The sequence below is a fragment of the Chrysemys picta genome, chromosome 9 (genome assembly GCF_011386835.1).
Source record: "Chrysemys picta bellii isolate R12L10 chromosome 9, ASM1138683v2, whole genome shotgun sequence".
In the NCBI taxonomy this organism is placed as follows: Eukaryota; Metazoa; Chordata; order Testudines; family Emydidae; genus Chrysemys; species Chrysemys picta.
Genome location: NC_088799.1, coordinates 101,788,267 through 101,800,435, shown reverse-complemented (window position 1 = coordinate 101,800,435; position 12,169 = coordinate 101,788,267). Strand labels below are relative to the sequence as shown.

At 45.2% G+C, this 12,169-nt stretch overlaps 1 protein-coding gene across 2 annotated transcripts in view; it reads left to right on the top strand.

Moving 5' to 3' along the window:
• The window catches only part of IL13RA1 (interleukin 13 receptor subunit alpha 1), a 31,044-nt gene extending 21,097 nt beyond the window's left edge, over nt 1-9,947 (top strand). The window contains exons 5-10 of one of the 2 annotated variants that reach the window (XR_010590317.1): nt 1,148-1,299; nt 2,986-3,121; nt 3,696-3,792; nt 5,902-5,986; nt 6,518-7,045; nt 7,506-9,947. Coding sequence is in view for 1 of the 2 variants with exons in the window: in XM_065556768.1 (XP_065412840.1) it covers nt 1,148-1,299; nt 2,986-3,121; nt 3,696-3,792; nt 5,902-5,986; nt 7,506-7,652 (617 nt within the window). In the remaining variant the exon portion in view is untranslated. The remainder of the gene's footprint in view (nt 1-1,147; nt 1,300-2,985; nt 3,122-3,695; nt 3,793-5,901; nt 5,987-6,517; nt 7,046-7,505) is intronic. The other variant, XM_065556768.1, reaches the window with a different exon arrangement.
• The last annotated feature ends 2,222 nt before the right edge of the window (nt 9,948-12,169 follow it).

Genomic DNA, 12,169 nt, shown 5'->3' with positions numbered 1-12,169 from the left:
GTTGGGGATAGGAGATTGGAACCGGATAGCATTGGAGCCATTTAAATCCATTCTCTTCCATCTTGAATCCAAAGTTTTGGATTCCCCTGGGTATGAGTCACCGGCACTTAGTGAGAACAGCAGATGCATCTGATCAGCTATCCGCTTGCAATTGAGACTCATTGCAGGTACCAAATTTTTGCAGTAATCGTGGGAGATTTTAGGGTATTTTTCCCCTTGTGTGTGTTATCATTCACCTAAACTACACAGCCCCTTGTCCTTAAGGATCCTGGTCTTTCAACCTTCTTGCCAGTCTGTGGCATTTGAAAATTGTCAGGGGCTTAAGATTTGTTCACAGCTTCCTGTAAATTTTATTGTAAAGTAGCCAAATATTTTTGACAAATGAAGGGCACTCTTTGGTGTATCTTAGGCCACACTCTCTGATGTTGAAACTCTGGGGCTAATCATAGTTCTTTGTGGTGTGATGACTAGTTTTTGAGAGGCTGTATCCTATTGCAAGGCAAACTAGCTCATTCAGCATGTTGCTTCTTGGCAGAATATTCTCATTAGTTTGACTTCCTGGTGTGAGAAATTACACTGTATTTTGAAATACCAGGACTTGACATTACTGAGTAGTTTAACTTACGCCATTTTTGAGCCTGCCTTCTCACGGTCATGTTCAGATTTCCTAAAATGAAAGCATCATTTTAGTGGTTGACTTATCTTTGACATGTTAGTAAATGCTTCCATGTAAATGGAACTTCTGCTCTATGCTCCAGACAATATGACCAATGATTACATCTTATCTGCTACTTACTTTTCATGAGATTTGATTTGGGAATTCATCAAAAGTATTGTTGATCCTGATAAAGGGTGACCAGACAGCAAAGTGTGAACAATTGGGGCAAGGTTAGGGGTAATAGGTGCCTACATAAGACAAAGCCTGAAACACTTTGACTCTCCCTATAAAATTGGGACATCTGGTCACCCTATCCTGATATTGAATCTGTCAAGCTCTTCCCTCACTTTTCAATGTCCTAATTGCTGTGTGGGCATTATGCCTTGTACTGATGTATCTAGTGACTCTTTTTAACTGGTATGTACTTTAATCATATTATAAATGTCAAAATAAACTTAGTTCAAAAATTTGGATTTTTTTCTATTTCAGTAAAACCCGGAGCTCCAAGGATTGTGGCAGTATCAATGATCAAAGATGAAATACATTTAGAATGGCAAAAGCCAGGCACCTTTCCAGCACATTGCTTACTTTACCAAGTAGAACTTAAAGACAGCAAATCGGACTCCATTCTGCCACATGATGTAACTTTTTTTCATTAATTATTTACAATGGAACTGAAATTTGTCGTGTGTGGTTTTTTTTAATATCTTCTTCAAACTGTTAATAGCAACTCAAGTGTTGCCATTGAAGAACTATAATTGCATGCAGAGCAGAAATGTGTAGGTTTATTAACTTACTTGAAACTGCATATGTGGACATAACTGGTTTTCCTCTCATGAAATGAGGTTCAGTAATATGACCATGCATTGAAACGAATGCCAGTTTTCTGAGTCTCTCGCCTTAGCTACCCATTTACCATATCAGTGATATATACGTAATGTACTCTGCAAAACAGGGACACGTCTGAACGGAGCAATAGCTCCTCAGAAACATATAGCACGACTACGTTACCCTATCAGAGCCTCATATTCATCTACTTTGGTTTCACGACTTTGATTATCACAAAGAAAAGGAACATGCTGATTTGTGGTTCTGTGCATGTAGTAAGCAAGGAGATTTGAGGGTAAGGGAAAGGGGGAAACAATCACACATGCAAAGCAATACAACTGCACTTATATCAATGTGTGGATGTGGACTTGCTTGTGCATGCCTATATCTGAGTAACCCAACTAGGTGTGCCATTAAATCAGTAAGGAAAACAGCGTAGTATGCTAGATACTAGTTTCAGTGCTTTATAACTTGGCAAAGCAAGAGTCCTTTCCTGAGGACTGTGTACACAATAAGTTATAAACAAAACGGAGTGGTCCACACACCAAAAAAAGGCACTAGATGAATTTGTTCAGTCCTCCCTTTATTTCTCTCATAGGAAACATGAGAGAAATAGATGCGATTCTCAAACTTCATTGTACTGCAACCTCCTTCTGACCACAAAAATTACTACACGACCCCAGACTGGGGACTGAAGCCTGAGGGGGGAGGGGGGCAAAGCCCAAGCCTCACTGCCCCAGGGTTGGGGGCCAAGGGCTTCAGCCGCAGGCAGTAGGCCTGTAACCTGCCTGAGCCTCAGTCAGGGTGCAAGTCAAAGCCTGAGCCCTGCCGCTCTGAGCTGAAGCCCTCGGGCTTCAGCTTCAGTCCCGGGCCGTGGGGCCCCAGCAAGTCTAATACCAGTCCTGGCAACCCCCTTTGGGGTCCTGACCCACGGTTTGAGAACCGCTGAGATAGGACAAATGCCCAAACATGTTATCAAACTTCCCCGGAGAAATTGGTCCTTTGGGCTCAGAATAAACATGAAGGTTCTTAGGCATTTCACGTCTCGTAGGGATAGGGGCAGACTCCGGTGTAGGGAAAGTGTGAGCAGCAATTCTGCCCTCCGGATAGATGGAGGGGAAGGCAGTAGAACTCATGCAGGTATGTGGAGGAGCTTGTAGACCACCCCTCCAGGCCATTCAGCCTCGGTTTAATCTTTGAGGCTAAGTGTTGTAGCAGAAACACTGGGGTCAGCTCGTTTGAACCTTGACTTCTGATTGACCTTGCTTCGGCAGTTTGGATCATTGTTTAGTTAAAGGCCAACACCTACTGTGAAAATCTAAATTCCTTATCTTTTACCCCTTTTATTTTATGGAGTTCAAAAATATAAAAGTCAAATGGGGCTTCAGTCAAAACATTCAGTCTGATTATATTAAAGCTACGCAATGAAACCAAGTTTGTAAGTGTCATGTATCCTGATACAAGAAAAAAGGAAATATCTTTCATTTCTTTATTTTAAGGTGAAAGCGCTCACTAAAGCTCAGCTTTCCAGTGTTCATCCTAACACTGTGTACGTCGTCAAAGTGAGAGCAAGGCTTGAAACAATATGTTACAGCAGCAGTCACTGGAGTGACTGGAGCGAGGAGAAGAGCATTGGTAAGAACAATCTTTCTTTGAACTGATCTGAATTTTTTTTTAACTTCAACTTCTAGCCATGAGACCTCTTATGCTTTCGTCTGCTTGATTGGTCAGATTCTTTCTTCCTGTGAGGTACTTTTAGCTGTGACCAAGTTCCTTCTTAACCCTCTCTTTGAAGATAGTTAGCTTTACTGCATGAATTTTCATAGCTGTTGCTTTTCATCTGTCACATTTTGAAAAGTTAGTGGCCACTTTCATTGCTTACAAAAGCATTTGTAAGTTGAATGTTCTTAGGAGTCTATCATGTAGCCAGAAAAGAAGCGCTGCATTAAACGTTGTTTTCATTATTCCTGAAGCACTTCACTTTCTTTAGGGGGGAGGGATAGCTCAGTGGTTTGAGCATTGGCCTGCTAAACCCAGGGTTGTGAGTTCAATCCTTGAGGGGGCCATTTAGGGAACTAGGGTAAAAATCTGTCTGGGGATTGGTCCTGCTTTGAGTAGGGAGTTGGACTAGATGACCTTCCTGAGGTCCCTTCCAACCCTGAGATTCTATGATTCTAAATCCTTTGGGATTTTTTGTTTTATTTTCCAGGTGAAAACACAGACTTCACATTCTATATTGTTTTAATACTCACTGTTCCATTAACAGTAGCAGTAGCTACTATAATTCTACTAGTGTACCTGAAAAGGTAAATATCTATACCGCTTTTATATTAAAATCTGTTACTTCCTGACTTTTAGAGCAGGGGAGGCCAACCTGAGCCTGAGAAGGAGCCAGAATTTACCAATGTACATTGCCAAAGAGCCCCAGGAATACGTCAGCAGCCCCCCATCAGCTCCCCCATGCTGCCAGCGCCTCCCGCCCAGCGGCAACCCCACCGATCAGCGCCTCCCCCTCCCACCCCGCACCTCCCGATCAGCTGTTTCCTGGTGTGCAGGAGGCTCTGGGGGCAAAGGGGGAGGAGCGAGGGCACGGCAGGCTCAGGGTTGGGGTCGGGAAGAGATGGAGTGAGGGCAGAGCCAGGGGTTGAGCAGTGAGCACCCCCCAGCACATTGGAAAGTTGGCGCCTGTAGCTCCAGCCCCGGAGTCGGTGCCTAGACAAGGAGCCGCAGATTAACTTGTGAAGAGCCGCATGTGGCTCCGGAGTCACAGGTTGGCCACCCCTGTTTGAGTTACATTGCAGTCCGTCTCTGCTTTAGTTTACCTTTCATGTGTAGTATGTATATTTTTGACAACGGTTATCTTCCCTTTATACCTCTGCATACATCATTAATATGGAGGTGCCAATCGGAGCTCTAGAGTTGAGTTTGAGTTGAACAAATATGTTCTGGTTGCACTAACGCTGTGTGGTTTATCTACCTAAGAAAAAGGCAGTTCCTCTCACTCAGTGGTTGCATATGCATTAGTTGCACACTTGCAGCTCCCATTGACTAGGGTTACCATTCGTCCGGATTCCCCCGGACATGTCCGGCTTTTTGAGCTAAAAATAGCGATCGGGGGGAATTTGTAAATGTCCGGACTTCCCCGCCCCCGCATGCAGAGCGCGCGCGGCTAACAGGGCAGCTGGCCGGATGGTGCCACTTACATGGGGCTCTGACAGCCAGAGAGACCCCTCCTCTGCTTCCCCCGCAGCAGAGATCACTCCCTCCCTCCTTCCCTCCCTGCATTCGCAGATCGCCTCCGGCAGTCTGGAGCTCCTCTCCCGCTCCTCCTCCCGTGCTGCCCGGCGTGCTGGGACGAGCGTGCTGGAGCGAGCGGCTCCGGCCGTTCCTGAGCAAGCTCACAGAGACATTAGGCGAAGGCCAACAACAAGGGGGCCAGGGGCTTGGAGAAGGGGCAGAGAGGTTCTGGAGGGGGCAGTCAAGAGACGAGGGGGATTGGGAGTTTGGGGGGGGGTTATGGGGGAGTGGATAAGGTTTTGGGCAGTCAGGGTACAGGTAGGGGGTAGGGTCCTGGGGGGCAATTAGGGTGGGGGGCTCTTAGGAGGGGGCAGTTAGGGGCCAAGGAATAGGCTTAGGTAGGGAGTGGGGTTCTGGAGGGCAGTTAGGAGCAGGGGTCCCAGGAGGGGGCAGTCAGGGGACAAGGAGTGGGGGGTGTTTGGGAGTTTTGGGGGGGGCTGTCAGGTGGCAGGGGTGGGAAGAGGGATCAGAGCAGTCAGGGGGACAGGGAGCAGAGGGGTTTAGATGGGTCAGGAGTTCTGGGGGGGGCTGTCAGAGGGTGGAGAATGGTTGGATGGGGCGTGGGAGTCCCAGGGGTCTGTCTGGGGGTGGGGGTGTGGATAAGGGTTGGGGCAGTCAGGGGACAGGTAGGGGGTAGAGTCCTAGGGGGCCAGTTAGGATGGGGGGAGGGTCTCAGGAGGGGGCAGTCAGGGGACAAGAGGCAGGGAGGCTTAGGTAGGGGGTGAAGTCCTGGGGGCAGTTAGGGGCAGGAGTCCCAGGAGGGGGCAGTCAGGGGACAAGGAGCGGGGGGAGGGTTGGGAGTTCTGAGGGGGGGAGTGGGCGGGACAGGGGCGGGGCTAGGGCATGATGGGCGGGGCTAGGGCAGGACGGGGGCGGGGCTAGGGTGGGGCTCCTCCCATCCTCTTTTTTGCTTGCTGAAATATGGTAACCCTACCATTGACTTCTGTGGGAGTTGTTCAGAAATATCGAAAGACAAAACTGGGCTTGTATGTACAACTCCTTTTCCATTTGTTGTTGGGAGTGGAGGTGGAGAGAACGGGGCATGGTCTGTGAGGAAATGGTCTTCCTTTGGTTAAGAAATTGTTTTCATCTAACACTTTTATTTCTCTGTTCTAAAGGCTCAAGATACTAATTTATCCACAAATTCCTGACCCTAGAAAAATTATTAAACGTATGTTTGGAGAGCAAATTGAGGACTTCCAGGTTAGTATCTGCCTGTTGGCTGTCAAGTGATCTCTCAGAATTCGAAGTTGTCTCTACAGTCCCACCTCCTATATTAATATTTTGCCTTTACATAATCTAAAATAATTTTAAAGAGAATTTTACACTATACATAGACCAAGTATTTAAGACAATGAGAATGATACAAAAACAAGTACAGTCTAAAACGAAGAGTTTTATGTCCTCAGTTAAGTTTTTCTTAAGCAGTGTAAACTTTTTCTGACTCACTAGTTTACTAAATGCCATTATGCTATTCCACAAAGCTTGCACTTTCTCTTCCAGTTCCATGAAATGATTCTCTTTACCACCCAATTAATCTGCTTTTCAGGGACATTCCAATCTCCCTTCTTGAGGAGCCCGACAGACCCCCACCATGAATTGGTGTATGGGGTTAATTACATGCTACTGTGAAGTCACAGGCACTTTGCGCCTTTGTGATTGTTATCCTGGTTATGCTACATTTAATTGTGTTTAAATCCCTTTTTCTCTCCTCAAATCTCTGGGCCAATCCAGACACAGCTGGTAGTTCCTTCCTGCCAGCAGTTGGAGACAGTTCATTGAACCTTTCTAGTGAGGCCATTCCCAATTTATAGAGCAGCTGTCGGCTCACTACAGTCTCTGTCTTCTGCATCTGGAAAATATACTGTCCTTGACAGCGTTATAGAGGACTAAAGAACGACTAAGGGTGTCTCTTCCTGGAGCCCTTGTAGGACGAGGACACCCTGGGCTGAACAGCTTCCACTGAGGGAAGTCTGGTGGGCTCCAGCTCCCAAGGGGTTTCAGATGAGTCTCTACAGAAAAGACAGGATCAAGTAGAGGAGAGAGCTTCTTCCTCCTGCAGCCTCTCAAATGGGAGGGAGTTTGGGCAGCGTGAACCCAAGAAACCCCACTCCCCATGGTGAGGGGCAGACTAGATACTCCCGTTGTAATTCAGCCCAATGTGGAAGGCTAAGTTCAGGCTCTACGCCAGCTCCCCCTGAGTCCAGACTGCAGCATCCAGTGATCACTGAGGCTCTTCTAATGGTGGTTCTAGTCCAGCAGGTTAGAACTACTGCAATATTCCTCCCTCCTAATATTCCCCTGCCGCCTTCTTCCCTATCTGATCCCAGCAACAACAGCCTCCCACCTGTATGAGCTCAATGTCCATGGGGAGAATGGGGAATACACCCCATGTGCAGCTTGGCAGCATTGTGGGGATCAGCCCTGACATCTGGAATGTCCCGCTCGCATGCCTGCCCCTCTCAGATAAGCAGCTGTGGCACGGGAAGCTCTCCTGAGACTCTGGCCAACCCTTGGCACCAACCGAGGCCCTGTCACTTTCCTAGGAGGAGCAGTTACGCCCCCACATACCCCTCCGTAAGACATGCTCTTGGTCCTGAGCTGCCTCTGAACTGTACGCTCTATACCCTGTAAAACTGACTGTTACTGCAGCTAAAAGAGAGACCGAGCCCTGAGGACACTGAAGATCTTCTGTAAAATAATGTATTGTATTCTCTTTCAGGGCGGTCCGGGGGATGACTTTTTGAATGTCAATAAGCCAGCTGTGGAAGAGGAAATCTCCTCTTTAGTTTGGATAGAGAATCCAGAGAGCTCCACATCTGAAAATGAGGGCCGAGAAAGACCTGCTTTGCAAGTGAAAGCCTTGTGAGGAAGACTTCTTTGTTGCTCTTTGTTTACCTCAGAGGATTTCTGAATATTGACAGTGACTGGTCTGCAAGGCAGACACCCACATTCCATTCAGCAAACCCCTGCTGAAAACTCACCTCTCTGGTGACACTCGCAAGATAAAATGTTGACTGTTGCCACCTTCCATCTCTGCTAAAAATGCTATCCAGAGCCACCACGATGTGCATGTACATAAACCATGCGACTGGCCCCACCGCAGTGTCCCTCCTCCTGCCTAAGCCCAGCTCTTCTGACTACTTGCCTTTTTAACTTCTGCTCACGCCTCACATTTGGACTGTAGGCGGTTTGAAGCAAGAACTGGTTCTTCTGTGAAGCCCCTTGCTCAGTTTGGTGAGAAGTAAAACAATAAACACTTGTTTACAGCTTGTCACTGCTGGAACATAGGAACTGCCAGGAGATCGGGTGGACCATTTAGTCTGGCATCCTGTCTCTAACAGTGGCCGATTCCAGACGCTTCAGAGGAAGGTGCAATAAATCTTCAAGGGTATTTATGGAATAACTACCTGTCTATAAAGGAAGTTTCTCCTAACACCCCCAGTTAGCGGCTCCCGAAACCAAAGAGGAGGATTTATATCTTTTCTTTAAAATATATGTATATACAAAAGTCTCCTGGCATAACAGTGGATGTTGTCACTAACCACACAAGTGTTTAATCCTGTTTGAATTCTACAAAGCTCTTGGCCGCTAATCTCTTTTTGACGGTGAGTTTCATCGGTTAATTATGCTGTGTTTAAAAACCACTGCAGTCTCTCACTTTAAATGGGTAGCCTTCCAGCTGCTGCTGGGACTGGTTCTCTCCATGTAGCCCTGCGTAACGTCCCAGGCTGGGGAGACGGTGAAAGCCCGCTCCTTGGGAATAAGCCTCACTCTTCCCCCTGGTTAACATAGTGATGCTATTTTGTTCTTGGTTTTCTCCTCTGAGAACTTGAAAGCTATTTAAAGAAGTAGGGGCTGACTTTCTTTCACCTGTCTCTGCTGGTGGTATTTATCTTTAGCGATTGTACATCATAGACTTTAAGGTCAGAAGGGACCATCATGATCACTCGTTGATTGTTCATAATATTCTCCTTAGCTATGTTTGAGGTTGTTTTCACCATGCTTTCCTGCTGTAAATTCTAAGCATAACCTAATGTGTGCTTTTATGCTTCAAGTAGGGTTACTTTCTGGCCATTCTTATGCCTCCTAAAGATGGGGAGAAAGAACTGAAGAAAAAAAATCATATCAGCTGGCCTTCCGTGGTGGATTAGGGATTTTCTTTCTCCTCTAAATCCCCTTGGCAGCCTCCACTACGAAGTACAGTCCAGTTAGCTGATAAGAGACCTAGCTCTAAACAAATTGGAACAGGCCACCTCATAAGTTTCATTGGAAGCCATTAGGACTGGAAGGGACCTCGTGGGTCAGTAAATCCAGTCCCCTGCGAGCCCAGGCAACCCTGTCATATCATCCTCTTCAGACATGTATCAAGCCCCAAAACGAGGATGTGATCTCAGAGACTTTAATAAAAGGTACAGCAAAACGCTCAGCCTCTGGAAAACTTGAACATCAGCTAATAATAGGTTGTTCCAGAGGGAGAAGAGTTTGAAAGAATATCCTGTCTGTTAAATTCCCTTTCCAAACTTCACCCCCTCCCCCAAAAAACCATACATTGTACATATTCTAAAGGTATTCCATTTACTTCTCCGATCTTACCATAGTTAAAATGATCTACCTCAACTAGAATGGTATTAGCTCTGGCATCACGGTGTGACCAGGAACGTAAGACGACAGTATAAGGGAGGGTAATGGAGTTTTTCTTATCAATCAAGGAAGAAAATTATTGGCGCTTTGCCACAAATTCTTTTGAGTTAGCTTCTGTGGTGTTTCTGGCAAAACTGAAGCTTATTAAGGAGAAAAATTCTGTTTGGTTTTGTGTGTTTTTTAAGAAGTAGGGTAGTGCTAGGCCAAAATGAAGAGATAAATGTAGGTCCTGATTAGGATGTTGTGAATAATTTTTTGTTTCCTGACTATGAATAGTGAAGACACTTCCCGGTAAATGAATTTTTTGTGTCTATTACGTTACATATCACAATGCAATGTGAGTACACTTGAATTGCTATATTTTTTTTGTCCATATGCCATTTTTAGTAGACTTCTTGACAAGTTTGCGATTTTTTTTCAGCTGTTGTAATGATGTGAACCGTCTAATGTTTGTTTTCTTTTATTACAGTTACTTGATTGTAATTTTGTTAAAAGGATGAATAAAAATATATTTGACTAACTGTTGCCTTTCAATTGAATTGAATTGAATAGCTTCCTTGTATTTTAATGAGAGGGTAAATCGAGAGACAGAAAATGGGAGCTGTTTAGTGTAGAGAGAAGATAAGTAAAAGGGGAAATGCTGGAGGAATACAGAATAGTGAATGGTACACAGAAGGCAAAACGGCCGTTCCTATTTACTATTTCTGGTGTAAACAAGCTAATTCCATACAGTAAACTAAGAGAATGCAGAAACTGGCATTTTTCACTTGGGTGTTCAGGCAAAAAGCCGGGGTGTACATAGAGCCTTCGCTTTCATCATGTGTGTTTCCATTTAAATAGTCTGTAACTACATCGGCATGTACTGCTTCTCAGTAATACAATAGACTATCGTACAGACGTCTTCAAACTTAAATGTGTGTAGCATTGTTGAGAAGATCCAGTAGGGTTTAAGATGTTATTTTAAATCACAGCGTTTTTTAATTATTGCCCCATATTAGCAGCAATTTGGGTCTCACGTTTTGTTACCAGGAACTTGTTAAAGTCTGCTCATGTTTCTTATTTAGGCAAAAAAGCCAGTATGCAATAGGGGTGAGAGGGAGAGAAAAGAATGAAAAGTAGGAAAATGCAGCTTCTGTCTGATGCTTGCAGTTCAATAACTAGAAAACCACAGACACATGATCCACAACTGGGACCTGGCAAATTTCTACCAGAAAAGCAGGCTGCTTAGGGATTGACAAACAAAAAAACCAAACTGGTCACAGCAAAATGTTGCAAGATTAGATTTGTCCTCGCTGGCCAAGTTCAAGTCTTCTCAGATGACCGTGAGTAAGGCACACTGTCAGACAAGAGGTGATAATAGGAACATTAGCATCACTGTCTGGAATTCAGCCACCTTTTTCTAAACTAGCAAAGGAAAAGTTTCTGAAAGTTAGGAGTGCCTTCAACCAAGGATTAGAAAGGAAGACACTAGTTTAAATGTAGCAGTTGTTGGAAGTTTTATGCTAACCAAAGTGACAGACGCTGGGTATTGCAGGCTGGAAAGAAATTGGTACATAAAAGGAGCATCCTTTATAATAAGTATCATTAGAGATGAAATAGATATCAACCTTTGTTACCTTTAGGGCTCTGTGCACATGTGGCAACAGAATCCTATACAGTGTGAAATGTCATAATCTGACCCTCCCGCAGGAATGTAGCCATGTAAATGCTACTTCCTGTCACTTTGACATTGATTTGAGATGAAATGGGTCACTTCTTGACACTAGCACTAGGTGGCAATGCAGTTACTTTTCATTCACATTCTACCCACTTTCTGGTGCAGCTGACACCCCTTTTCTCCTTGTATAAAATGTTAAACTGTGCCAAGAAAATGCCATTTGGGCGGTCTTTAGAAGTGCACAGCTCCCTAGCTCTTTAAATGACAGGACAGTTGTGGACCCTGTTAATAAAAGAGCCTTTTTCCGAATTAACTTAATCCACTTTGGAAGTGCATTAAGATAAACCAAAAAAAGAAATTCTTGCCCTGGATTCAGAGGGTCCATACACAGCATTACTCTGGAATAGCTATCCTACTTTAGATTCACACCCTCTTTTACACCGTCTAACTGTCATGTGGAGACATTCCCCCAGAATAAAGGGAATTTGAAAAGCACAGAGCTGTTAGTCAGTGCTTACTCATAACTAAGGACATAACTAGGTCATGAAAGTCACAGATTCCATGACTTTACTGGAGCTCTGTGACTTCTTCGGCTTCAACGGTCAGTGGCTGTGCGCCCCGCTGCAGCCGGAGTCAGGGCTGTTTCCCCCCACGCCCCCATGGCGGCAGTGCTCAGGCTGTCCTTCCTTCTCCGGCACCCCTCCCCCCCGGTTATTTTTAGTAACATTCACAGACCAGTCACTGCTCCTTTTTTTCCTTTGAAGAAACAGTACTAGAAAACAGACCCTACTGTATGTCACTTCTGCTCTAGACTTTAAAAGTTTACGTTCACCTTAGCTTGAGTCCAAAATCTTGATGGTTGGTTGGTGGTTTTTGTAAATTAACCCTGACCTGAGTAGCACAGGTTTAATAACTTATTTACAAATTCTTTGCAGCGTTGTGAGCTCAACCATACCAGGGATGTGCTCTAGACAACCACACGCCTATGGCTACAGTGCAGGACTAGAAGCCAGGAGACCAGACTGCTGGGGGCTTCCTAGGTCACCTGGGCAAGTCACTTAATCTGAAGTCAATGGGAGCTTCAG